Source organism: Alligator mississippiensis, chromosome 15 (genome assembly GCF_030867095.1).
Source record: "Alligator mississippiensis isolate rAllMis1 chromosome 15, rAllMis1, whole genome shotgun sequence".
Classification (NCBI taxonomy): Eukaryota; Metazoa; Chordata; order Crocodylia; family Alligatoridae; genus Alligator; species Alligator mississippiensis.
In genome coordinates this window covers 4,818,218-4,845,073 of record NC_081838.1, presented here as the reverse complement: position 1 = coordinate 4,845,073, position 26,856 = coordinate 4,818,218, and the positions used below count along the sequence as shown (strand labels likewise).

Here is a 26,856-nt window from a genome sequence, read left to right as displayed (position 1 = left end):
CAGATATTACATGCACCCTATCTGGGGTCCAACCACTTGGTCCCTCTAGTGGGATAGAGCCTTCTCCCGCTAGGCCCCCGCCTGGGGGCTTCCACAGAGCCCTCAACAGGGTATATTTGGGGCTGCCTCCCCTCCAACCCTGGAGAGTCTGTGGGGCCTTCCCCTTTGCCCACTCTTCCCAGGGTCCCTTGCCCAGGGCACTTCCCCTGTGTAACCCAGGTTCCCGGTAGTGATGGTTCTTCCTCTGGGGGCTGCCAATCTGGTCTCTGGCTCCCCACACTGTCTCAGGCCTCCTGGAGCCATTGGCCTCGAGTTAAGGGTCCTTCCCTCTAGGCCCTGGGCCCTATGTTTGGCACCCAGGGAGCTGCTATGTGAGCCCAGCCCTCACTGGTTCCAGTTCCCCAGTCTCACGCCGGGGTGTTTCTCCTTCCCAGGCCCTGCTCTGGGCACTGGGGCTCTTTAGGTTTAATGCTGAGCCACACCGCAGGGCTCTGGTTATCTGGCCTCGAGCTGGGGCTAACCTGAGTAGCCTCGAGCTGTTCCCAGGGCTGACTCTCCATGTGCTGACCTGCACACCATGTGGGGCCCGAGCAGCCTCAAGCTGCTCCCAGGACCAGGTCTCCATGCACCGATCCACGCACCGCCTCACCCAGCCGCTTACCATGTTCGCAGCCTCAAGCCGTGTCGAGCGCCTCCCAAAGCCTAGCACCGTGTGCCGATCCGCACACCGTCCAGGCTCAGGCGGGGTCTCCCAATGATGGTCTTCTCTGGAGCTCCTGGTTCCTAGCCATCCCACCATGTGCCTGGGCTTTACACCAGAGGCCCCGCCCCCAAAGTCTGCCCGACCTGCAAAGCGCAGTCTTCAATCAGGTCCAGGAGCTCCTCACTCCCCCCCTACTCCAAGCAGAGGCAGTGCAAGCCCCTCCCAGCTGTTACCTGATTGGTGGAAATGTTCCACCAATCCAAAGTGTCCTTCTCCAAGCCGGGCTTCCCAGGCAAAAGCAGCGAGCCCGCCACACAGCATAGAGTCACTGCAAGGAAGATGTAAGATCGTTTGCATGACCTACTGGATTCCACATTTCAGCAATGTTTAATATCGGAGCTGGTTCCCAAATCTATAGTCTGATATCTAATTTTTCACTTGCACGTCTGAATCTTTCGGCTTAGATCAGCAACATAAACCTGTGTGTTACCAAACTGATTAAAGAGTATGCAGTTAGGTAAGTTATTCAGCCTGGAGTCATGGAGAAATGAGATTTGGTCGGGTGTAGGCCCAGGACACTTGGGCTGTTCAAGCATGAAAGACTAACTCAGCAAAGCATTCAGATTTAAAGATGTGCATGCTTGCTATCAAATTGTGCTTCAGTCACACGTGTCTCCAAATCTAAAGCAATTTCAGTGCCCATTCCCCTCTACTGCACTGCTGCCCACAGGGGCACGTGGAAGGGCTTGGAGCAGTGTCTGCCGTCTCTTTATTTCACACCTACTCTTTCCTCGTGGCCACTTGTATGGATGGCTGTAACTTGCACCAACAGGGAACACACACATTACAGGAAGCTGAGGAAGACTTCCCGGTTTCAGCCTGGGATGAATATGGGGGTAGAACAAGGCACAGCTGACACCTCATCTTCTGCTTTGCAGGTCCTGGGGCTGCCTTTGAGCTCAGCTGTTCACATTGTTCACACGGTCCTTGCTGATAAATCAAAACCCTGGGTTTATTCCTTATTTTTGCAAAGGGCTCTGAATGCTGGCTCTCTATCCGTTCTGGCACCTGACAGGACTGAACTGAGGCAAGAATCAATGGAGAGGCGGGATGAAGGGTCACACAGGTACCCACAAGGTGTCTAGGGAGGATAATTGTCCTACAGTTCATCTGTGGGATTGGCAATGAGCAAAATGAGTTCCTCTCCTATTGTGTTGCGGAGAGTTGCTGTCCCAGGAGGGACTGGAAGTTCTTGAGGGCTGGACACTTCTGGGAGCAGTGGACTTCAAAGACTTCTGCTTTCCACTTCCTGCACCATGCATACTCTTCTCACCTGCCTTCTCTAGCAGAAGTACGTGGCAATGCATGTGCATGTAGAAATGCATGTACCGTCAATTAAAATAATTCCAAACCCAGACCTTCCTGATGGGCAGAAGATGAGAGAACAAGTGACACATGACAGCTATAGCACCTGTAAAAGAGCAAATGCATGAAAAACTGCATGTCAGCATTTATTGTAACAGAGCAAAAAGGTACACAGAAGATATGTAGTAGCTAAACCAGTGGGAAAAATACACTAAAAATGAGGAGAGAAGCAGGGTGTAACAGGGCCCCACCATGTTACGAGGGACGTGGGGGAGTTTGAAGAGTGCCACACCCCAAAAGCACCTCCGCACGCCCACCCCGGACCTGGGAGAACTCACCAAAGGTTGGGGAACCGGGTCCTGGGATGTAGTGAGTCATCCAGGGGTGCCAACACAGGTGTGGGGAAGCATAAAAGACACTGAAAGCATCTTCAAGAGCCAGTGCCTGGCTGGGGAGCAGGCTGCCTGGAGCCTGGGGTTAGCAGGGCTTAATCAGCCCCGGGGAGAGCCCAGAGCAGGGCTCTCTTCTCTTCGGTTGCTTGCTCGATGTTTGCTTTGGCGCGCAAGTGGAAGCGGGCAGGCTCTGCAAAGCCTCGGAAAGATAAGAGGCAACCGGCAGGTGAAGCCTGGGAGAGCTGCTGGAAGACAGCGAAGTGATAGTTTGTGTTTAACTTCTCTTGTTTCTTTTGCATTGCTGACAAACCCAGGGTGGCCTCCAGGTATGATCTACTAGCCTGGCTGCAGCAGGGAAAGGGCCCTGAGCAGTGGGTCCTTGGCCAAAGCCAGCAGCACAAGTAAAACTGGTCAGCCCTGCTACCCTAACCGAACATATCGCTGTGATCTGCCCATAGCAGCTTACACAGGGAAATTAGAAGTAAATAAGGGGGGGAAAATGATGGAAACATCTAGCCTGACAAAGGATCAGGTAGATGGATTATGAAGTGCTGATCCTGCCTGGTAGGTCCCCATCAGCGGTGTCTGAAGTTCAGTGAAGCCTGTGGCATTGTCCCCATATGTGCCCTGCAGCCAAATCGCTGACCATTGCTTTGGGGTGTTACCTAAAAAGACTGAGCTGACCTCATGTACTATCTGGCTGAGGATAGACAGATAAATAGGTAGTGATAGATGGATGGCCTATCTGGGAAGAATAACCATCCTGCCTTGCAGCCATGAACGGCCGTGACTGCCCTAACGTGCCCCTTCTGCAGGCATCTTGCTATGGGCGCCTCGCCCTGGGCCCCAAGTTCTCTCGGATGTTGCTCACCCTGGTGTCCCTGCAGCTGCCAGTGACTTTGGAACCAGGTCAGGGGGTTTCAAGCCCTGAGTTATACTGTGTGTGGAGGCAATGTGAGCTGGGGGAGAGCCCTCATGAGAGCCTGTGGCTCCAGACACTTCCCTTGCCCTGCCTCTAAGTCACAGACGGTCATTTCCTAGCCTTCCCAAAGCCTGTTGAAGCCTCGGAGCAGAAAGAAACATTGTGTGCATCATCTTGGACTCCCATTGGCTGGTAATAGCTCCTCCCATTGTCATCTGCATGTCCCATTGCCAGAGTGTTTCCTTCTCAGTTTCTCAGACATCACTGCAGCGGTGCAGGGCTCTCCCCAGCAGCAAGGTCCCTTCACAGCAGCCAGCTGTGCACCCAGCCTCCTGACAGTTTGGGGCTCAATGGCAGACACCATCCAGAGTCTGGTGGTAACCACAGATGTTGTGCGGTGTGTGGGAATCGAGATAATCAACCAGACAGAGAATCTGACTCTCCACTCCCCAAGGTAAACCTCCCCGCTGCCTCTCCCCTGCTGCTTCCTGTCTTGTCCTCTGCACACGGGCTCGCTGTAGACTTCTCTGTGCCACAGTGCAGCTCTCCTGCATGCGTCCAACCACTCGGCTCCACCGCAGTCCACGCAGTCTACCTCCCGCCCCAGAGACTTCTGCTCAGGTTCTCCTCAGACTGGAAAAGCCTTGCAAGCCTGGCTATTAGAAATCAAAGAGAGCAATTCTGTTTTCTGTGGCCTCTGTAGCTCTCGTCTTTTGTGGTTAAGCTTATATTTAACTAATCAGAGAACAGACTCACTGCCGTGGGCATAAGAGGACTAATCACACACCGTGCACCACAAATACTTTAAAAATATTCCATTCGTTTACCAAGAGTCCCCTAGCTGAAGTTCATTACTGCGGTTCTATCAGGCAGCCGTTCCCAACCCCCGGCAGGCACCCCCACGCAACCAGAGTTGACTCGTGAGCTGGAGCCAGGACCAGACCCAGAGACCTTTTACAATCTTTTCTCCAATGCCTGATGAAGGGTGTTTGTGCCTGAATGCTATGAAAGGTCCCTAACAGAAACTTGTATTTCCACAGGAGAGTTTAATAGGAGTAAAAACAGTGTCTGTTCGGAAATCTAGCCTGAGGGACCTTTCACAGCCTCTGATGAAGTGCGATCTTGCTCAGAGAAGCTTGTACAACTGTGATTCAGTTAGTCTGTACAGTACATTTCTAGCCTGCCTTCTCTTATGAAATCGGTGTTAAATAAGAACACGGTGAAGAGGAAGTGTAAATGTCTTCTTTACCTTTTTTACCTGAATCTCAGAATCAGATTAGGCCGAATCGAATCGGGACAGTGATTTGAATCACCGAATCAAATCACTGTCCCCTGAACTGGCCAAATCTGAATCTGAACCGAATACTAGCTGCTTCTCAAAGGCCTAGTAAGTACCAAAAATACCAGTCACTTGGCCAAGAAAAGTGCCATTTAGATGCGCAGTGGGAAATACATTTCCACCACAGAGCCATGTGGCACGTGCTTGTGCGAAGGCACTCGGGCTGTCTATGGGTGGGAAGAAGCATGGGTTAGCAAGGCAGACACAAGTTCCCCCTGCAGACGTGGCTGATTTCTCCTTGTCTGCAAGGGGCGCCGAGACGAAGGAGCCAGTCACGGCGGGTACAGACACATGCACTTCCACTCGAGTGAACCGGGCACTCCAGGCTGTTTAAGCCTTGTGACGCCCGCATGGCTAGGGCACCGGCTGCTTCCCACCTCCCTGCTCTCTCAAGTATTTAGTGTTGCATCATTAGCACCACACTTCTCACCTCCTTCCTTCTCTTCTTGCAGATATTTTTGCTTCAGTGGCCACGACGTCATTCCTCCTGTTCTTAAGATCACACCAGGCTCCACGGCAAACTGTGTGTTTGTGAAGACCGAATACAGCCTTCGTGGAAGTGTGGGGATCCTGGCATATGAGGTGGATGATTTCACAATAGCCATCTTATTCTCCAACCCCTTTGACAAACTTCTTTACAAGAGAGCTGGGTGTAACTGTCACTACAAATAAGTATACCAGTGAAAACATTGAGACACTTTACTTCTCAGTAATGAAAAACTCCTCCAGCAACAGCACATCCCTCCAGAAAGTTAAGCTTAGTGAGAGATGTGAACCTATCAAGGTGACTGCAGGGAATATTTGTGTTCAGCCTGCCATGTCAGATGATAATAAGTCCATCATAAGAGTGCTCGTTGAGGAGAACAATACTGCACGCCCTTCCGAGTAGAAACCATAGACTGTCAGGCCCCGACCCGGGGTAAAGAATACTGATCCCTTCCGCAGCCAGCCTGGAGCATGACACAACTACCCCTGAACATCCACCCCAGGAACCACTACCCTGCCACCGCCTGCACACCAACTGACTGCCCAAGCCAGCTATGGACTGAACTGAGAGGGGAGAGGAAGCTGCTGTGATAAGGATGCACTGCTCCAAATACCTGGAAGTTGTGTCGCCATCTCAGTAATCCCTCTATGGCAGTCATCTAGTGTCCCTTGCTTCTTAAGCATCTGTTGTACATCAGCCATCAGTCATCTCTTCTTGCAGATATTATTGCTTCAGTGGCCACAGCCTCATTCCTCCTGTTCTTAAGATCACACCAGGCTCCACGGCAAACTGTGTGTTTATGAAGACCAGATACAGCCTTCGTGGAAGTGTGGGGATCCTGGCATATGAGGCAGGTGATTGTACATTGGCTCTCGTGTTCTCCAACCCCTTTGACTACGTTCTTTACAACATGCAGTTTGCTCTCGGTATCACTGATGATAAGTATTTCTATGACAGCATGGAGGCAGCTTACTCCAGAATAATAAGCAAATCTTCCAGGAACAGCACATCCCTCCAGAAAGTCAGTCTTAGCCAGTGCCATGAAACTGTGAAGGTGACTGCGAGGAATATTTCTGCTCAGGCTACCATGTCAAATGACTCCAAGGCAATCCTAAGAGTGCTGATTGAGACTGATAATACTCCACACCCTTTGGAGATGTGTCAGAACCCAGTAGTTAAATGCCTATGGAACAGTGGAATTCCCCGCCACAGTAAAATTTCTCGGCACGGTGGAATTTTCCGCTACAGTGGAAAACCTCGGTGCAGTAAAAAGTTCCCACCAACTTTATACAAACACGCACACCACCATTGGCCAGTTCCAAATTATTCATACTTGGCGACTAGCAATTGGCTCGCTAGCCGTATAAAAGTTAGAGCAGTTTCCACCCATGTCGGAGAACTCCGCGTACATCTCGGAGTGAACTTGGTGGACTGATCACCCACCAACAACTCCCCATCACCGACTGTCCCGACGGACCCCATGCCCTGCATGCTCGTTAAGTTGTTCACAGACATCTCATCTCGTTCTCTAGAGCTATCATCTCGTTCACAACTGTAACTAAAGTTAACTTTCTTCCTACGCTGCATACATCAACAGTGTAAGTAAAACCATCTTAGTTTAACCAATACGCTTCCGTGCCTAATTCCGCTCCATCGGTCAAAAGTACCCACCTGCCGTTCTGGGCTCTCGGCCACAGCCCAGCGGCCTGTACCCGGTTGCCACAAGATGGACCAATAGACTATCAGGCCCTGACCCAGGATAAAGAATACTGATCCCTTCCGCAGCCAGTCTGGAGCATGACACAACTACCCCTGAACATCCACCCCAGGAACCACTACCCTGCCACCGCCTGCACACCAACTGACTGCCCAAGCCAGCTATGGACTGAACTGAGAGGGGAGAGGAAGCTGCTGTGATAAGGATGAACTGCTCCAAATACCTGGAAGTTGTGTCGCCATCTCAGTAAAACCCCTATGGCAGTCATCTAGTGTCCCTTGCTTCTTTAGCATCTGTTGTACATCAGCTGCGCCGCACTAGGCATGGGTGGGGAAAACAAAATGGGGTCCAAGGACATGATCCTCCTGTCATATGTTCCCCTTTTTACAAATGTAAGCCAAGGCCTGGGGCTGTGCAGTGCGAGCCACGTTGATGTTCTCACCGGCCCTGCCGCGTCAGCGCCCGAGGAGGCTGGTGATGTTGGGGAGTGTCTATTCTATCAAAGTGCGTCACGTTAGAAACAAACCCGTGCCGACAGTGGTAAGAGCCGTGTTGGTGGCTCGAGTAGGCAGCACAGAGGCAAAGCAACAGCTCACATTACTCAACGTGCCGGGCTGCACACTCGCCGGCCCGTTCCATTTGCTGCTGGCCAGACTTGTGACAACCTACATGCATCTGTTTCGTTGTGCTGCAGGTGGCACCCCTTGTCTGCTTTCAGCAGTATTGCTACCCTGTCTGCTCCGCTGTCCCCTGGCCAACTCCACACGGCTGCTCCATGCAGCCAGCCTTCGGCACCCGAGAGCTGGTGGTCCTAGTAGGGAGCCCGCGGTCCTGTCTGCTGCTCGCTGCTCCAGAGCCTGTCACACCTTTCCCTTGTCCTACTCGGCCTCTTACATTACATTACAGAAGCGAGGCTGATCCTTTCCATTCCCTTTCTCTGTAAGGACGAAGGGTACCTGGAGCCTCCTTTTCTGTCTCAGATTCAGTCTTTGCTTTCTAGCGCTCATGTCCGGGGGTTTTGTTTCTCATGTCTGGGGAGCTCTTTTGGTCTCATTGCAGGCCCCATTCGGACGGTCTGTGTTCTCCCCTTGGTTTGCTCTTTTGCTTGTTGTCCCTCACCAGGATCCAGCCATACCTTCCTTCCTTCCCATTACCTTTCCTCCCCTTCCCGGCTTTCCCCCTGAGCCTGAGGGATCACTCCCTTTCTCTTCTGTTGCTCCCCCTTCCTCTTTGCTGTGGTCCTTTGCTGGGACTGTCAGATTATCAATGACTTTATTGCATTCTCAGTTGCTTTAGCACCGTGATGCTCTCTTCCACTTCCTGGGAGGAGGACGTGGGCTCTGGGTCAGGGGAGTTTTCTCCCCCTGGCTCCCCTTCCTGTCCCTCCTCTTCCATCTCATCTCACTCGCCGTTTCTGTTGTCCTGGACCTCTGGCTCACAGGTAGCGGACTGGAAATTGGCCTCCTCCTCTTGCCTGCCTGCGTACTCCTTTGCCCACGAGCATTTCCAAAGGAGGTGTCCCTCCTCCCCACACAGGTGGCAATGCCTTTCTTTGTTGCAGCTTTGGGATGTGTGCCCAGTCTGGCTGCACACAGCACACAGCTCTGTCTTGCTGTGCCTCCTTAGGAGCCGCTCCTGTCCACGTGCAGCACAGTTTGGGCTGGCCTCAGTAGTACATCAGGCCTCTGTGGCAGCCCAGGTTCAGGGGTGCTGGCAAATGCTGCCTTGCCCTGGGGCTCCGTGGGTCTTTTCTCCACAGCGCTGTAGCAATCCAGGCTCCCGTCCAGGACCCTTCTCTACCTGGATCTTCTCCTGGCGTTCCCACAGCTTCACAGTGCCTGCTCAACCACAGATGCATGTCTCCCTCTCCTATTGGTGCACCGTGTGAAACTGCAACACTTAACCCGCGTGGTGGGACTGCCAGGTATTTAAAAAGCCCATTCTGACAATTCAGGGCCATGGGCCAAAGCCTCATCACCCCATGCAGGGATCATGCATTAACAAATCAAGGTGCCTGATCACTCACCCTGCCCCTCTTTCTGTAATGCACACCTGCCCAATCCCCCTTTCGTGCTATCAGGCGTAGAAGTGATACCCCTGCCTGCACGGCCCAGCCCTGCACTCACCCACAGCTCCTGTCACTCCCACACGGTGTTGCCCCCTGGCATGAAGGCCAGAAGTGGCAGCTGGAGCAAGGAGGGGACATCCTGGAGACTGGTGGCTCTTCCAGCTGAAACAGTGGGGGAAGTGGCCACTGAGTCAGAACCCAGGGGCATGCATTAACCCCTCACACGCCGCGTGCAACCCACAAGCCTCCAGCTGGACATCTCTGAGATGCGAAATGATGTGTTGGGTCAGGTATTCTTCCATCCACACAGGGAGCAAATATCCAGAATAACACAGGTTAATGAAAGAGAAGGAAAGACAGAGAGAGATGGTTGGAGAGTTAGGGTGGAAGGTGCTACGGTTTAGGCAAAGGAAGGCAGACATGTTAAAGCAGGAGGAAAGGTGGTAGACAATATCTAGAAGTCCAGGAAACAAAGTCCAGGAAAGCCACCAAAACTAGCCCAAGGGACACCAAGGAAAGCAGGGGAAGCTTCTGTTCTGGGGGAAAGTGAGAGGTGCTTGGCAAGGGTCAGCTAGATCTGCTAAAGCCAGTGAGCATACGGCAGCTGAGCCGTCTCCCACACCTGCCCAGGAGCACCTCTTCTAATCTAACGGTCCTCGTGGTAACTGCAGCCTGGGCGCAATCCTTCGTGTGTGCTGGCAGCAGGCCGTCTCATGTACAGCTCAACCCTTTAATTGTAAGGTGACTGCCTAACTGCTCCTGGCTTTTGGATTTAATAAAGGAGCGCCTGACATGGTCGCTCAGGCCCCAGCACCCCGTGACTCCAGGCAGAGGACTTTGCATTTGCTGAGAGGAGGAGGTGACTTCCACAAACAGAGTACCTGGGGTTTCCGATGCAATGCTCGGCAGCTTCCCCATAAGGGCAATGTCCCTTCAGGCAGCCCCTGCCAAGCTGGCTCCTCTGTCACTCCCTGGATGCTGCTTTACTGTTTGGGCTCTGAGATGTTTTCCAGGTAATTTCTATTAAAGGGTGTCATCTATCTCCTCTCCTCCTAGAGAACCCAGCACCACTACCGCCCCTAAAGAAGTCCCCGCTCTGCTCTGTTGACTGAATACACTTTGCTGCATATAGATAACCAGTAATGAATCCGAAAGTAAAATGCTGGTGCCTGGCAGGAAGGCAGGGTCCGAGTTTTCACTGCATTTACTGGAAATCACACCATTTCATGCACTACAAGAAGTTCGGCCCTGCCCTGCCCTGCCCAAGCTGGCACTTATCCAGTCCCCAGCACAGCACACCCGCCGGGGAGCACACCTGCAAAAGGCAGCGCCTGGATCCTGGTTGGAAACACAGCTGATGAGTCTAAGTCGGCTGCAGCTTAACTTTGTGCGGCCTCCCCTCCCCTCCCCTCCCCTTCCTCGGGGGCTGAGGCCAGCACTGAGCCCGCACAACGCATTGCACAGGCAGGCAGCAGCACGGCTTCCTGGACGCTGCTGTTGTCATGTCTGCACGGATGAGTTCTCAGAGGGTGCGTCCAGACGAGCACACACGTGCAGTATGCAGCGTACCCAGGCAGTATTTTTGACACTAGGCATCAGGATAGGGGAGGACTAAGGGCACCTAATGGGGGGCTTAGGTGTCTCTACACTAATGCTAGAAATATGGGGAACAAGCAGGAGGAACTTGCACTCCTGCTTGCAGACAAAGATTTCAATCTGGTTGGACCAACAGACACCTGGCGGGACCCTTCCCACCACTGGGCAGTGGGCATTGAGGGCTACAGGCTATACAGGCAGGATAGGTTGGGGGAAAAGGTGGGGAGGGGCATTGCTCTATACATCAGGGCACACAGACCAAAGTCCTATGGGTCAGATTACAAGTGGGTAGGGGTGAAGGGGACTTGGTAGTGGGGTCTACTACAGACCCCCACGCCAGGAGGAGGAGTTACAACTAGAAGTCTCAAAACAGCTCTCAGGGGCAGCGCGCTCAAAGGACTGAGTGGTCATGGGTGACCTCAATTACCCAGACATCAGCAGTCGGCCAGGTCTGCCCGTTCATGTAGGTTGCTACCCTGCATACAGGACCTGCACCTCACACAGGAGGTTTGCAGTCCCACTAGGGGAAAAGCCGTACTTGACTTGGTGCTGGACACAGGGGTGGACTTGGTGGGTGATCTGCAGGTACAAGGTCACCTAGGGAACAGTGACCACCAATTGACAGGATTCACTCTCCAGCAAAAGGTGGGAAAAACAACTAGGAGGGCGGAAGCACTAGACTTCTGGAAGGCCAGCTTCAATGAGCTCAGGAGATGAGTTAGAGTGGGACTGAGGGGTAGTCACATCTGTGAGTTGGGAGTCCTAGAAGGGTGGGACTTCCTCAAGGGACTGATCCTGCAGGCACAGAGGGGCACCATCCCACTTCACACAAAGGGAGGCAAGAGAGCCAAAAAACCTTCTTGGCTGAGCAGGGAAATCCAGGAGAGCCTTCAGAGGAAAAAAGAGGCCTACAGGTTGTGGAAGCAGCGAGCGGCCACCTAGGAGGAGTATTCCTGCCTGGCTCACACTTGCAGGGAAGCAGTGAGGAAGGCCAAAGCAGACACTGAACTTAAGTTGGCAATGAAGATGAAGGGTAACAAAAGGTCCTTCTTTAAGTACATAGGAGAAGGAAGAAGGGGCAGGGTAACCTAGGGTGCATGAGTCGCTTTCTCCCTGGAGAGATGTGGGCAGTGGTGTCCCCCAAGGCTTTGTCCTTGGACCAGTGCTGTTCAATATCTTCATCGGTGATTTCGATGAGGGGGTTGAAAGCACTCTGTCCAAATTCATAGACAACACCATACTATGGGGTACAGTTAACACACTGGAGGGCAGTGAACAAATCCAGGGGGATTTGGATAGACTGGGGAAGTGGGAGGATGCCACTTAACAAAGATAAGTGCAAGGTGCTGCACCTGGGAAGAAAGAATCTCCAATACACCTATAGACTGGGAAGTACCAGTCTGAGTACCACGGCAGTGGAAAGGCATCTCGCAGTCGTAGTCGGTGCAAAAATGAATAGGAGTCGCCAATGTGAAAAGGTAGTAACTAAGGCCAACCGCACTGTTTCTTCCATTAGTAGGTGCATCACGAACAGGTCTAGGGAGGTGATACTTCCCCTCTCTGCGGCATTGGTCACACCGCAGTTGGAGTACTGCGTCTAGTTTTAGGTGCTGCACTTCAAGAGGGATGTGGATAACCTTGTGAGGCTACTCACATGATTGAGGGCCTGCAGGTAAGATCCTATGAAGACAGACTGAGGGACCTGAATCTCTTCAGCCTCCACGAGAGAAGGCTGAGAGGTGGTCTTGTAACTGTCTACAAATTCATCACGGGGGTTAGCAGGGAATACGGGACACTGTTTACCAGGGCGCCCCTCGGGGTTACTGGAAACAACAGCCACAAACTAAAGGAGAGTAGATTTAGATTGGACATCAGGAAGGAATTCTTTATGGTGAGGGTTGCCAAAATATGCAATGGGTTTCCTAGGGAGATGGTGCTTTCCCCTACCTTGGAGGTGTCCAAGAAGAGATTAGACAGGCACTCAGCTGGGGTTATTTAACCCTGGCACTCTTTCCTGCCTAGAGCATTACTGCGCTATAATGCCTGCACATGTCGATGCCAGCCTAAAAACCGCTTCCTGCAAAGTAACTTATTGTGCAGTAACTTACTGCTCAGTAAATGCACACGTTGGCATGCCCAGCAAGGAGAATCCATTCTATAGTCTCTGCAGGAAGAAGGAACTTGGAGGCAGGGAAGAAGAACCCTAAAGTGATACAAACTTTTTTCCTAGATTTCATAGATGTTAGGGCTGGAAGGGACCTCGCGAGATCATCGGGTTCAGCCCTCTGCCCAAAGGGCAGGAAATCAGCTGCGGTCAGATAACCCCAGCAAGGTGAGCAACCAGGCGCTCCTTGAACTTATCCAGAGTAGGTGCTTGCAGCACTTCTGGGGGGAGTCTATTTCAGACTCTGGAGACATGGACGGTAATGAAGTTTTTCCTTCTTTTCCCCAGCTGAGGCCTGTGGGATACTCTGGCTGTGAGGGCTGAGGTGAATCGCCTCTACGACTCGCCTGCCACGATTTGATGTTTCTGGAGCAGAGTGGGAGTTCCCTCGGGAAATGACACACCCCTCTCTCTCGGGCTTGCTGGGTGTAATGGCGAGTGGCACGGGGCTCTGCCTCCCCTTCACCCTGTCCGCTCACCAAATGCCATGCCGCCATGGCATAGGTCCCCACTGGGGTAGGGCCAAGCTCTCAATGCCCCTTTCTATTATGGGGTCACGTTTCCCCTTCCCTGGGGTCGGCTTCTGGAGTGACTGGCGTATGCTGGGCCGTCAGTTAACAGAAAATCTAAACCAGGGCTCCGGCCTTCCTTGCCAGGCTTCTCTTGGGACTTGGAGGCTGAACTTCCTGGGCTTCCATGCTGACCAGTGCCGCACTCCTGCCCAGCAGTAGTGGTAGCTAGTGAGAGATGGATGGCCTTTCTGGGAAGGATAACCATCCCTACCATGCAGCCATGAACAGCAATGACTCTGTCCTAAATTGCCCCTTTTGCAGGTATCTTGTCATGGATGACTTGCCCTGGGCCCCAAGTTCTCTTGGCATTTGGTCATCCTGGTGTCCCTGCAGCTGCCAGTGACTTTGGAATTGGTAGGAGAGGGATTGAGGAGGGAGCAGAGAAATTTCCTGATACTTTTCCATGATTTCAAACAGCAATTCTGACCAGGTCAGGGGGTTTCAAGCCCTGAGTTATACTGTGTGTGGAGGCAATGTGAGCTGGGGGAGAGCCCTCATGACAGCCTGTGGCTCCAGACACAGAGACTTCCTTGCCCCGCCTCTAAGTCACAGACTGTCATTTCCTAGCCTTCCCAAAGCCTTTTCAAGCCTCAGAGCAGAAAGACACAGTGTGTGCATCATCTTGGACTCCCATTGGCTGGTAATAGCTCCTCCCATTGCCATTTGCATGTCCCATTACCAGAACATTTCCTTCTTAGTTTCTCAGACATCCACTGCAGCAGTGCAGGGCTCTCCCCAGCAGCAAGGTCCCTTTACAGCAGCCAGCTGTGCACCCAGCCTCCTGACAGTTTGGGGCTCAATGGCGGACACCATCCAGAGTCTGGTGGCAACCACTGATGTGGGGCGGTGTGTGGGAATCGAGATAATCAACCAGACACAGAACTTGACTCTGCACTCCCCAAGGTAAACCTCCCCGCTGCCTCTCCCCTGCTGCTTCCTGTCTTGTCCTCTGCACACAGGCTCGTTGTAGACTAATCTGTGCCACAGTGCAGCTCTCCTGCATGCGCCCAACCACTCGGCTCCACCCATAGGCCAGCCAGCTGGTGACCAGGCGGATGGGGTTCCCCAATAGCCAGCTACCCACTTGGGGGGGTCCCTCAGCAGCCAGTCGCTGGCAGAGAAAATTTGAGAGGGGTTACTAGCTGTCCAGGGGGGGCATGTGCCCCACCCTGCCTCCCCTATGCGTCCCCTATGGCTCCACCCCAGCCCATGCTGTGTGCCTCCTGTCCCGGCAACTTCTGCTCACGTTCTCCTCAGACTGGAAAAGCCTTGCAAGTCTGGCTATTAGAAATCAAAGAGGGCAGATTCTGTTTTCTCTGCCTTCTGTAGCTCTCTTCTTTTGTGGTTAAAAGCCTATACTTAACCAGTCAGAGAACAGACTCACCGCCCTGGAAACAAGCAGACTAATCGCACACCGTGCACCACAAGCACTAAATACTCCATTCGTTTGCCAAGAGTCCTCTAGTTGAAGTTCATTACTGTGGTTATTTCAGGCAGCCGTTCCCAACCCCCCGGCAGGCAACCCCAAACAAGCAGAGTTGACTCGTGAGCTGGAGCCAGGACCAAGCATCGACACTCACCCAGCGCTGTCTGCTCTCAGGATGCCTTTTACTCATATTAAACTCTCCTTTGGGAAGACAAGTTTCTCTTAGGAAATCTAGTCTGAGGGACCTTTCGTGGAATCTAAGGAAGTGAGATCTTGCTCACAGAATCGGATGCAACTCTGAGTCAGTTAGTCTATAGGGTACATTTCTAACCTGCCTCCTCTTATGAAATCTGTGTCCAGAAAGAAGGTGCAGATGAGGCAAAAGCAAGTGTATATGTCTTTTCAGTTGGCTAAGATACAGCCTGGAGTGTCCCCTCTGGTGGAAGTCAGTCAGATGTCCATCCGAGTTCACAGTTTGGAGCAGAGACGATGCAGATGTAACTGCCACAGACCACGCTCCAGGCTGGTCACCGTCTGACCGTCTTGTATTGTGCTGATTTATCTGTAGTGAATGCACGGCTGGGGCCTGGATGTCTGATGCCTTGAACTCTGTCTGTCGAACAGCCTGGGTCTGTCTGATCATTTATTCACACTTGGCACAATTCTGTTGGCCTTTGCACATCTAAATGACAGCTGTCCGGCCACCTCGCTAGGGTGACTACATAAGTGCGCACAGGTAGACTGAGCACACGCAGTAGGGTTAGACCCTAGCCAGGCAGGTACGAGGCTCCATGCGCATGTACTCAAACATAAGAAACAACCGGAGAAACAATTCTAGTGCGAAGAAGAGGCTCCTGTCACATTTTAGCCCTAAACAGCTCAGTGGTTTAGGTGCTGCCACGGGACCAGGGGCCAGGGTTGTGCACCTTGCCCCAAAAAAGTTTTGGACTGGCATCTGTCTGACTGCCTAGCATAGTGCTCTAACAGCTGCACCACGGGTCAGACATTATTAAAACCCTTCTTGTGTGGGGCAAGGAAGAAAAGCACAAGTGAGAGGTGTGTGGCTCAGAGGAGTGGCTGTTGGCCCAGAAGGTTTCTATTTTGGATACGTGCTCCCATGGAGACAACAGCTTCTGTGCTGCCTTCCATAAAATATAATGTTAAATTAAATGCAATGGGCAGTGTTTCAATTGCAAAAGAAATAATGGAGAGGATTAAGCCAGGGTTAATGCCCCTGTGCTACTTAGAGCCCTGGGCTTGGATGTCAGAGAGATGCAGGTTCAAATGGGAGAAGTCCAGAACCTAAACCTCCAGGTCCTGGGGGCTCGAATTGCTTAGATTTTAAGATTAAAACACAGGGTGCCACCCTACCCCAGGTAACACGCACTAGTCCTGGGTTTCTGAGCACACACATGTTTGGGACTTGACAGTTATACATCCAAATGGGTGCTCATATGTAGCTGTGTAGCTGTCCACCGTGTGTGGATCCTCCTGCTCATGCTTAATGTATGGGCTCAGAGGAGCTGAGTACGTGGGGTCTAAAGCCCCTTACCCCTCAGGAAGAGGGCTGCCCCCGAAATGCATAACTGGCCACATGTCCATCTTCTTAGCACCGCACCCCTCCTCCACAGCAAAAATAAAAGTTGGCACCTATGACACGCATGCTTACTCGTCCACAGTACAGGAGTAAGAGATTTGCTAATTGTGTGTCAGTAGCAAAAATACCAGTCACTTGGCCAAGAAAAGTGCCATTTAGATGCGCAGTGGGAAATACATTTCCACCACAGAGCCATGTGGCACGTGCTTGTGCGAAGGCACTTGGCTGTCTATGGGTGAGAAGAAGCACGGGTTAGCAAGGCAGACACAAGTTCCCCCTGCAGACGTGGCTGATTTCTCCTCGTCTGCAAGGGGCGCCGAGACGAAGGAGCCAGTCACGGCGGGTACAGACAGGTGCACTTCCACTCGAGTGAACCGGGCACTCCAGGCTGTTTAAGCCTTGTGACGCCCGCATGGCTAGGGCACTGGCTGCTTCCCACCTCCCTGCTCTCTCAAGTATTTAGTGTTGCATCATTAGCACCACACTTCTCACCTCCTTCCTTCTCTTCTTGCAGATATTATTGCTTCAGTGGCCACAGCCTCATTCCTCCTGTTCTTAAGATCACACCAGGCTCCACGGCAAACTGTGTGTTTGTGAAGACCAGATACAGCCTTCGTGGAAGTGTGGGGATCCTGGCATATGAGGCAGGTGATTTTATACTGGCTCTCGTGTTCTCCAACCCCTTTGACTACGTTCTTTACAACATCCAGTTTGCTCTCAGTATCACTGATGATAAGTATTTCTATGACAGCATGGAGGCAGCTTACTACAGAATAATCAAAAACTCTTTCAGGAACAGCACATCCATCCAGAAAGTCAGTCTTAGCCAGTGCCATGAAACTGTGAAGGTGACTGCGAGGAATATTTCTGCTCAGGCTACCATGTCAAATGACTCCAAGGCAATCCTAAGAGTGCTGATTGAGACTGATAATATTCCACACCCTTTTGAGATAGACCAATAGACTGTCAGGCCCCGACCCAGGATAAAGAATACTGATCCCTTCCGCAGCCAGTCTGGAGCATGACACAACTACCCCTGAACATCCACCCCAGGAACCACTACCCTGCCACCGCCTGCACACCAACTGACTGCCCAAGCCAGCTACAGACTGAACTGAGAGGGGAGTGGAAGCTGCTGTGATAAGGATGAACTGCTCCAAATACCTGGAAGTTGTGTCGCCATCTCAGTAAAACCCCTATGGCAGTCATCTAGTGTCCCTTGCTTCTTTAGCATCTGTTGTACATCAGCTGCGCCGCACTAGGCATGGGTGGGGAAAACAAAATGGGGTCCAAGGACATGATCCTCCTGTCATATGTTCCCCTTTTTACAAATGTAAGCCAAGGCCTGGGGCTGTGCAGTGCGAGCCACGTTGATGTTCTCACCGGCCCTGCCACGTCAGCGCCCGAGGAGGCTGGTGATGTTGGGGAGTGTCTATTCTATCAAAGTGCGTCACGTTAGAAACAAACCCGTGCCGACAGTGGTAAGAGCCGTGTTGGTGGCTCGAGTAGGCAGCACAGAGGCAAAGCAACAGCTCACATTACTCAACGTGCCGGGCTGCACACTCGCCGGCCCGTTCCATTTGCTGCTGGCCAGACTTGTGACAACCTACATGCATCTGTTTCGTTGTGCTGCAGGTGGCACCCCTTGTCTGCTTTCAGCAGTATTGCTACCCTGTCTGCTCCGCTGTCCCCTGGCCAACTCCACACGGCTGCTCCATGCAGCCAGCCTTCGGCACCCGAGAGCTGGTGGTCCTAGTAGGGAGCCCGCGGTCCTGTCTGCTGCTCGCTGCTCCAGAGCCTGTCACACCTTTCCCTTGTCCTACTCGGCCTCTTACACTACATTACAGAAGCGAGGCTGATCCTTTCCATTCCCTTTCTCTGTAAGGACGAAGGGCACCTGGAGCCTCCTTTTCTGTCTCAGATTCAGTCTTTGCTTTCTAGTGCTCATGTCCTGGGGGTTTTGTTTCTCATGTCTGGGGAGCTCTTTTGGTCTCATTGCAGGCCCCATTCGGACGGTCTGTGTTCTCCCCTTGGTTTGCTCTTTTGCTTGTTGTCCCTCACCAGGATCCAGCCATACCTTCCTTCCTTCCTTCCCATTACCTTTCCTCCCCTTCCCGGCTTTCCCCCTGAGCCTGAGGGATCACTCCCTTTCTCTTCTGTTGCTCCCCCTTCCTCTTTGCTGTGGTCCTTTGCTGGGACTGTCAGATTATCAATGACTTTATTGCATTCTCAGTTGCTTTAGCACCGTGATGCTCTCTTCCACTTCCTGGGAGGAGGACGTGGGCTCTGGGTCAGGGGAGTTTTCTCCCCCTGGCTCCCCTTCCTGTCCCTCCTCTTCCATCTCATCTCACTCGCCGTTTCTGTTGTCCTGGACCTCTGGCTCACAGGTAGCGGACTGGAAATTGGCCTCCTCCTCTTGCCTGCCTGCGTACTCCTTTGCCCGTGGGCATTTCCAAAGGAGGTGTCCCTCCTCCCCACACAGGTGGTAATGCCTTTCTTTGTTGCAGCTTTGGGATGTGTGCCCAGTCTGGCTGCACACAGCACACAGCTCTGTCTTGCTGTGCCTCCTTAGGAGCCGCTCCTGTCCACGTGCAGCACAGTTTGGGCTGGCCTCAGTAGTACATCAGGCCTCTGTGGCAGCCCAGGTTCAGGGGTGCTGGCAAATGCTGCCTTGCCCTGGGGCTCCGTGGGTCTTTTCTCCACAGCGCTGTAGCAATCCAGGCTCCCGTCCAGGACCCTTCTCTACCTGGATCTTCTCCTGGCGTTCCCACAGCTTCACAGTGCCTGCTCAACCACAGATGCATGTCTCCCTCTCCTATTGGTGCACCGTGTGAAACTGCAACACTTCACCCACGTGGTGGGACTGCCAGGTATTTAAAAAGCCCATTCTGACAATTCAGAGCCATGGGCCGAAGCCTCATCACCCCATGCAGGGATCATGCATTAACAAATCAAGGACAGGGCGTGCACCTGGTGGGATGAGATGGGCTGGTCTGACTTCTAAGCTTCCAGGGGCCACGTGCTGTACTGACGCTGCCCCCACAGTGCACGGCATGGCTGCAAAGCCCCATCCCCTGGCTGCACTGCGTGATCCCCAGCTTCCAGGTGCCACATACCCTGTTGGCTTATCCAGCCGGGGGCTGCACATCTTGTGGAGGATACCAACCACTGTACCATGTGGCCAAATATTCCCCCTCCCCGAACCCCATGACCCCCCCGCCCTCTGCTGCAAACTTCACATGCCTGATCACTCACCCTGCCCCTCTTTCTGTAATGCACACCTGCCCAATCCCCCTTTCGTGCTATCAGGTGTAGAAGTGATACCCCTGCCTGCACGGCCCAGCCCTGCACTCACCCACAGCTCCTGTCACTCCCACACGGTGTTGCCCCCTGGCATGAAGGCCAGAAGTGGCAGCTGGAGCAAGGAGGGGACATCCTGGAGACTGGTGGCTCTTCCAGCTGAAACAGTGGGGGAAGTGGCCACTGAGTCAGAACCCAGGGGCACGCGTTAACCCCTCACAGGCCGCGTGCAACCCGCAAGCCTCCAGCTGGACATCTCTGAGATGCGAAATGATGTGTTGGGTCAGGTATTCTTCCATCCACACAGGGAGCAAATATCCGGAATAACACAGGTTAATGAAAGAGAAGGAAAGACAGAGAGAGATGGTTGGAGAGTTAGGGTGGAAGGTGCTACGGTTTAGGCAAAGGAAGGCAGACATGTTAAAGCAGGAGGAAAGGTGGTAGACAATATCTAGAAGTCCAGGAAACAAAGTCCAGGAAAGCCACCAAAACTAGTCCAAGGGACACCAAGGAAAGCAGGGGAAGCTTCTGTTCTGGGGGAAAGTGAGAGGTGCTTGGCAAGGGTCAGCTAGATCTGCTAAAGCCAGTGAGCATACGGCAGCTGAGCCATCTCCCACACCTGCCCAGGAGCACCTCTTCTAATCTAACGGTCCTCGTGGTAACTGCAGCCTGGGCGCAATCCTTCGTGTGTGCTGGCAGCAGGCCGTCTCATGTACAGCTCAACCCTTTAATTGTAAGGTGACTGCCTAACTGCTCCTGGCTTTTGGATTTAATAAAGGAGCGCCTGACATGGTCGCTCAGGCCCCAGCACCCCGTGACTCCAGGCAGAGGACTTTGCATTTGCTGAGAGGAGGAGGTGACTTCCACAAACAGAGTACCTGGGGTTTCCGATGCAATGCTCGGCAGCTTCCCCATAAGGGCAATGTCCCTTCAGGCAGCCCCTGCCAAGCTGGCTCCTCTGTCACTCCCTGGATGCTGCTTTACTGTTTGGGCTCTGAGATGTTTTCCAGGTAATTTCTATTAAAGGGTGTCATCTATCTCCTCTCCTCCTAGAGAACCCAGCACCACTACCGCCCCTAAAGAAGTCTCCGCTCTGCTCTGTTGACTGAATACACTTTGCTGCATATAGATAACCAGTAATGAATCTGAAAGTAAAATGCTGGTGCCTGGCAGGAAGGCAGGGTCTGAGTTTTCACTGCATTTACTGGAAATCACACCATTTCATGCACTACAAGAAGTTCGGCCCTGCCCTGCCCTGCCCAAGCTGGCACTTATCCAGTCCCCAGCACAGCACACCCGCCGGGGAGCGCACCTGCAAAAGGCAGCGCCTGGATCCTGGTTGGAAACACAGCTGATGAGTCTAAGTCGGCTGCAGCTTAACTTTGAGCTGCCTCCCCTCCCCTCCCCTTCCCTCCCCTTCCTCGGGGGCTGAGGCCAGCACTGAGCCCGCACAACGCATTGCACAGGCAGGCAGCAGCACGGCTTGCTGGACACTGCTGTTGTCATGTCTGCACGGATGAGGTCTCAGAGGGCGCGTCCAGACGAGCGCACACATGCAGTATGCAGCGTACCCAGGCAGTATTTTTCACACTAGGCATCAGGATAGGGGAGGACTAAGGGCACCTACTGGGGGGCTTAGGTGTCTCTACACTAATGCTAGAAATATGGGGAACAAGCAGGAGGAACTTGCACTCCTGCTTGCAGACAAAGATTTCAATCTGGTTGGACCAACAGACACCTGGCGGGACCCTTCCCACCACTGGGCAGTGGGCATTGAGGGCTACAGGCTATACAGGCAGGATAGGTTGGGGGAAAAGGTGGGGAGGGGCATTGCTCTATACATCAGGGCACACAGACCAAAGTCCTGTGGGTCAGATTACAAGTGGGTAGGGGTGAAGGGGACTTGGTAGTGGGGTCTACTACAGACCCCCATGCCAGGAGGAGGAGTTACAACTAGAAGTCTCAAAACAGCTCTCAGGGACAGCGCGCTCAAAGGACTGAGTGGTCATGGGTGACCTCAATTACCCAGACATCTGCTGGGAAGAGCAGTCGGCCAGGTCTGCCCGTTCACGTAGGTTGCTACCCTGCATACAGGACCTGCACCTCGCACAAGAGGTTTGCAGTCCCACTAGGGGAAAAGCCGTACTTGACTTGGTGCTGGACACAGGGGTGGACTTGGTGGGTGATCTGCAGGTACAAGGTCACCTAGGGAACAGTGACCACCAATTGACAGGATTCACTCTCCAGCAAAAGGTGGGAAAAACAACTAGGAGGGCGGAAGCACTAGACTTCTGGAAGGCCAGCTTCAATGAGCTCAGGAGATGAGTTAGAGTGGGACTGAGGGGTAGTCACATCTGTGAGTTGGGAGTCCTAGAAGGGTGGGACTTCCTCAAGGGACTGATCCTGCAGGCACAGAGGGGCACCATCCCACTTCACACAAAGGGAGGCAAGAGAGCCAAAAAACCTTCTTGGCTGAGCAGGGAAATCCAGGAGAGCCTTCAGAGGAAAAAAGAGGCCTACAGGTTGTGGAAGCAGCGAGCGGCCACCTAGGAGGAGTATTCCTGCCTGGCTCACACTTGCAGGGAAGCAGTGAGGAAGGCCAAAGCAGACACTGAACTTAAGTTGGCAATGAAGATGAAGGGTAACAAAAGGTCCTTCTTTAAGTACATAGGAGAAGGAAGAAGGGGCAGGGTAACCTAGGGTGCATGAGTCGCTTTCTCCCTGGAGAGATGTGGGCAGTGGTGTCCCCCAAGGCTTTGTCCTTGGACCAGTGCTGTTCAATATCTTCATCGGTGATTTCGATGAGGGGGTTGAAAGCACTCTGTCCAAATTCATAGACAACACCATACTATGGGGTACAGTTAACACACTGGAGGGCAGTGAACAAATCCAGGGGGATTTGGATAGACTGGGGAAGTGGGAGGATGCCACTTAACAAAGATAAGTGCAAGGTGCTGCACCTGGGAAGAAAGAATCTCCAATACACCTATAGACTGGGAAGTACCAGTCTGAGTACCACGGCAGTGGAAAGGCATCTCGCAGTCGTAGTCGGTGCAAAAATGAATAGGAGTCGCCAATGTGAAAAGGTAGTAACTAAGGCCAACCGCACTGTTTCTTCCATTAGTAGGTGCATCACGAACAGGTCTAGGGAGGTGATACTTCCCCTCTCTGCGGCATTGGTCACACCGCAGTTGGAGTACTGCGTCTAGTTTTAGGTGCTGCACTTCAAGAGGGATGTGGATAACCTTGTGAGGCTACTCACATGATTGAGGGCCTGCAGGTAAGATCCTATGAAGACAGACTGAGGGACCTGAATCTCTTCAGCCTCCACGAGAGAAGGCTGAGAGGTGGTCTTGTAACTGTCTACAAATTCATCACGGGGGTTAGCAGGGAATACGGGACACTGTTTACCAGGGCGCCCCTCGGGGTTACTGGAAACAACAGCCACAAACTAAAGGAGAGTAGATTTAGATTGGACATCAGGAAGGAATTCTTTATGGTGAGGGTTGCCAAAATATGCAATGGGTTTCCTAGGGAGATGGTGCTTTCCCCTACCTTGGAGGTGTCCAAGAAGAGATTAGACAGGCACTCAGCTGGGGTTATTTAACCCTGGCACTCTTTCCTGCCTAGAGCATTACTGCGCTATAATGCCTGCACATGTCGATGCCAGCCTAAAAACCGCTTCCTGCAAAGTAACTTATTGTGCAGTAACTTACTGCTCAGTAAATGCACACGTTGGCATGCCCAGCAAGGAGAATCCATTCTATAGTCTCTGCAGGAAGAAGGAACTTGGAGGCAGGGAAGAAGAACCCTAAAGTGATACAAACTTTTTTCCTAGATTTCATAGATGTTAGGGCTGGAAGGGACCTCGCGAGATCATCGGGTTCAGCCCTCTGCCCAAAGGGCAGGAAATCAGCTGCGGTCAGATAACCCCAGCAAGGTGAGCAACCAGGCGCTCCTTGAACTTATCCAGAGTAGGTGCTTGCACCACTTCTGGGGGGAGTCTATTTCAGACTCTGGAGACATGGACGGTAATGAAGTTTTTCCTTCTTTTCCCCAGCTGAGGCCTGTGGGATACTCTGGCTGTGAGGGCTGAGGTGAATCGCCTCTACGACTCGCCTGCCACGATTTGATGTTTCTGGAGCAGAGTGGGAGTTCCCTCGGGAAATGACACACCCCTCTCTCTCGGGCTTGCTGGGTGTAATGGCGAGTGGCACGGGGCTCTGCCTCCCCTTCACCCTGTCTGCTCGCCAAATGCCATGCCGCCATGGCATAGGTCCCCACTGGGGTAGGGCCAAGCTCTCAATGCCCCTTTCTATTATGGGGTCACGTTTCCCCTTCCCTGGGGTCGGCTTCTGGAGTGACTGGCGTATGCTGGGCCGCTGGCCGTCAGTTAACAGAAAATCTAAACCAGGGCTCCGGCCTTCCTTGCCAGGCTTCTCTTGGGACTTGGAGGCTGAACTTCCTGGGCCTCCATGCTGACCAGTGCCGCACTCCTGCCCAGCAGTAGTGGTAGCTAGTGAGAGATGGATGGCCTTTCTGGGAAGGATAACCATCCCTACCATGCAGCCATGAACAGCAATGACTCTGTCCTAAATTGCCCCTTTTGCAGGTATCTTGTCATGGATGACTTGCCCTGGGCCCCAAGTTCTCTTGGCATTTGGTCATCCTGGTGTCCCTGCAGCTGCCAGTGACTTTGGAATTGGTAGGAGAGGGATTGAGGAGGGAGCAGAGAAATTTCCTGATACTTTTCCATGATTTCAAACAGCAATTCTGACCAGGTCAGGGGGTTTCAAGCCCTGAGTTATACTGTGTGTGGAGGCAATGTGAGCTGGGGGAGAGCCCTCATGACAGCCTGTGGCTCCAGACACAGAGACTTCCTTGCCCCGCCTCTAAGTCACAGACTGTCATTTCCTAGCCTTCCCAAAGCCTTTTCAAGCCTCAGAGCAGAAAGACACAGTGTGTGCATCATCTTGGACTCCCATTGGCTGGTAATAGCTCCTCCCATTGCCATTTGCATGTCCCATTCTCAGAACTTTTCCTTCTTAGTTTCTCAGACATCCACTGCAGCAGTGCAGGGCTCTCCCCAGCAGCAAGGTCCCTTCACAGCAGCCAGCTGTGCACCCAGCCTCCTGACAGTTTGGGGCTCAATGGCGGACACCATCCAGAGTCTGGTGGCAACCACTGATGTGGGGCGGTGTGTGGGAATCGAGATAATCAACCAGACACAGAACTTGACTCTGCACTCCCCAAGGTAAACCTCCCCGCTGCCTCTCCCCTGCTGCTTCCTGTCTTTTCCTCTGCACACAGGCTCGCTGTAGACTAATCTGTGCCACAGTGCAGCTCTCCTGCATGCGTCCAACCACTCAGCTCCACCCATAGGCCAGCCAGCTGGTGACCAGGTGGATGGGGTTCCCCAATAGCCAGCTACCCACTTGGGGGGGTCCCTCAGCAGCCAGTCGCTGGCAGAGAAAATTTGAGAGGGGTTACTAGCTGTCCAGGGGGGACATGTGCCCCACCCTGCCTCCCCTATGCGTCCCCTATGGCTCCACCCCAGCCCATGCTGTGTGCCTCCTGCCCCGGCAACTTCTGCTCACATTCTCTTCAGACTGGGGCGCCGAGACGAAGGAGCCAGTCACGGCGGGTACAGACAGGTGCACTTCCACTCGAGTGAACCGGGCACTCCAGGCTGTTTAAGCCTTGTGACGCCCGCATGGCTAGGGCACTGGCTGCTTCCCACCTCCCTGCTCTCTCAAGTATTTAGTGTTGCATCATTAGCACCACACTTCTCACCTCCTTCCTTCTCTTCTTGCAGATATTATTGCTTCAGTGGCCACAGCCTCATTCCTCCTGTTCTTAAGATCACACCAGGCTCCACGGCAAACTGTGTGTTTGTGAAGACCAGATACAGCCTTCGTGGAAGTGTGGGGATCCTGGCATATGAGGCAGGTGATTTTATACTGGCTCTCGTGTTCTCCAACCCCTTTGACTACGTTCTTTACAACATCCAGTTTGCTCTCAGTATCACTGATGATAAGTATTTCTATGACAGCATGGAGGCAGCTTACTACAGAATAATCAAAAACTCTTTCAGGAACAGCACATCCATCCAGAAAGTCAGTCTTAGCCAGTGCCATGAAACTGTGAAGGTGACTGCGAGGAATATTTCTGCTCAGGCTACCATGTCAAATGACTCCAAGGCAATCCTAAGAGTGCTGATTGAGACTGATAATATTCCACACCCTTTTGAGATAGACCAATAGACTGTCAGGCCCCGACCCAGGATAAAGAATACTGATCCCTTCCGCAGCCAGTCTGGAGCATGACACAACTACCCCTGAACATCCACCCCAGGAACCACTACCCTGCCACCGCCTGCACACCAACTGACTGCCCAAGCCAGCTACAGACTGAACTGAGAGGGGAGTGGAAGCTGCTGTGATAAGGATGAACTGCTCCAAATACCTGGAAGTTGTGTCGCCATCTCAGTAAAACCCCTATGGCAGTCATCTAGTGTCCCTTGCTTCTTTAGCATCTGTTGTACATCAGCTGCGCCGCACTAGGCATGGGTGGGGAAAACAAAATGGGGTCCAAGGACATGATCCTCCTGTCATATGTTCCCCTTTTTACAAATGTAAGCCAAGGCCTGGGGCTGTGCAGTGCGAGCCACGTTGATGTTCTCACCGGCCCTGCCACGTCAGCGCCCGAGGAGGCTGGTGATGTTGGGGAGTGTCTATTCTATCAAAGTGCGTCACGTTAGAAACAAACCCGTGCCGACAGTGGTAAGAGCCGTGTTGGTGGCTCGAGTAGGCAGCACAGAGGCAAAGCAACAGCTCACATTACTCAACGTGCCGGGCTGCACACTCGCCGGCCCGTTCCATTTGCTGCTGGCCAGACTTGTGACAACCTACATGCATCTGTTTCGTTGTGCTGCAGGTGGCACCCCTTGTCTGCTTTCAGCAGTATTGCTACCCTGTCTGCTCCGCTGTCCCCTGGCCAACTCCACACGGCTGCTCCATGCAGCCAGCCTTCGGCACCCGAGAGCTGGTGGTCCTAGTAGGGAGCCCGCGGTCCTGTCTGCTGCTCGCTGCTCCAGAGCCTGTCACACCTTTCCCTTGTCCTACTCGGCCTCTTACACTACATTACAGAAGCGAGGCTGATCCTTTCCATTCCCTTTCTCTGTAAGGACGAAGGGCACCTGGAGCCTC

General features: G+C 52.9%; 2 protein-coding genes and 1 long non-coding RNA gene across 4 annotated transcripts; all 3 read left to right on the top strand.

The window, feature by feature from the left end:
• The first annotated feature begins 3,625 nt into the window (after nt 1-3,625).
• Nucleotides 3,626-7,192, top strand: LOC132245714 (uncharacterized). The gene is made up of 2 exons (XR_009457441.1): nt 3,626-3,836; nt 5,174-7,192. It is a non-coding gene; the product is annotated as an uncharacterized LOC132245714 (long non-coding RNA).
• Nucleotides 7,193-14,007: 6,815 nt separating this feature from the next.
• LOC132245708 (hydra actinoporin-like toxin 3) lies at nt 14,008-17,556 on the top strand. Of its 2 annotated transcripts, XM_059718524.1 has the most exons (3): nt 14,008-14,228; nt 16,863-16,992; nt 17,142-17,556. In XM_059718524.1, the coding sequence occupies exons 1-3, from the start codon at nt 14,125-14,127 to the stop codon at nt 17,172-17,174; spliced, it is 267 nt and encodes an 88-aa protein (XP_059574507.1). In that variant the 5' UTR covers nt 14,008-14,124; the 3' UTR covers nt 17,175-17,556. The 2 variants fall into 2 exon arrangements, with proteins under 2 accessions (XP_059574507.1, XP_059574506.1); XM_059718523.1 differs by having other exon boundaries at nt 14,014-14,228; nt 16,863-17,556.
• Nucleotides 17,557-24,675: 7,119 nt separating this feature from the next.
• On the top strand, nt 24,676-26,157 carry LOC132245707 (hydra actinoporin-like toxin 3). The gene is made up of 2 exons (XM_059718522.1): nt 24,676-24,902; nt 25,464-26,157. Exons 1-2 carry the CDS (start codon nt 24,799-24,801, stop codon nt 25,909-25,911), a joined length of 552 nt encoding a protein of 183 aa, XP_059574505.1. The 5' UTR covers nt 24,676-24,798; the 3' UTR covers nt 25,912-26,157.
• The last annotated feature ends 699 nt before the right edge of the window (nt 26,158-26,856 follow it).

Coding starts and splice junctions, on each gene's coding strand:
- LOC132245708 (XM_059718523.1), top strand. CDS start 14,125: ATGGCGGACACCATCCAGAGTCTGGTGGCAACCACTGATGTGGGGCGG. Junction 14,229..16,862: donor TTGACTCTGCACTCCCCAAG/GTAAACCTCCCC, acceptor CTCTTCTTGCAG/ATATTATTGCTTCAGTGGCC.
- LOC132245707 (XM_059718522.1), top strand. CDS start 24,799: ATGGCGGACACCATCCAGAGTCTGGTGGCAACCACTGATGTGGGGCGG. Junction 24,903..25,463: donor TTGACTCTGCACTCCCCAAG/GTAAACCTCCCC, acceptor CTCTTCTTGCAG/ATATTATTGCTTCAGTGGCC.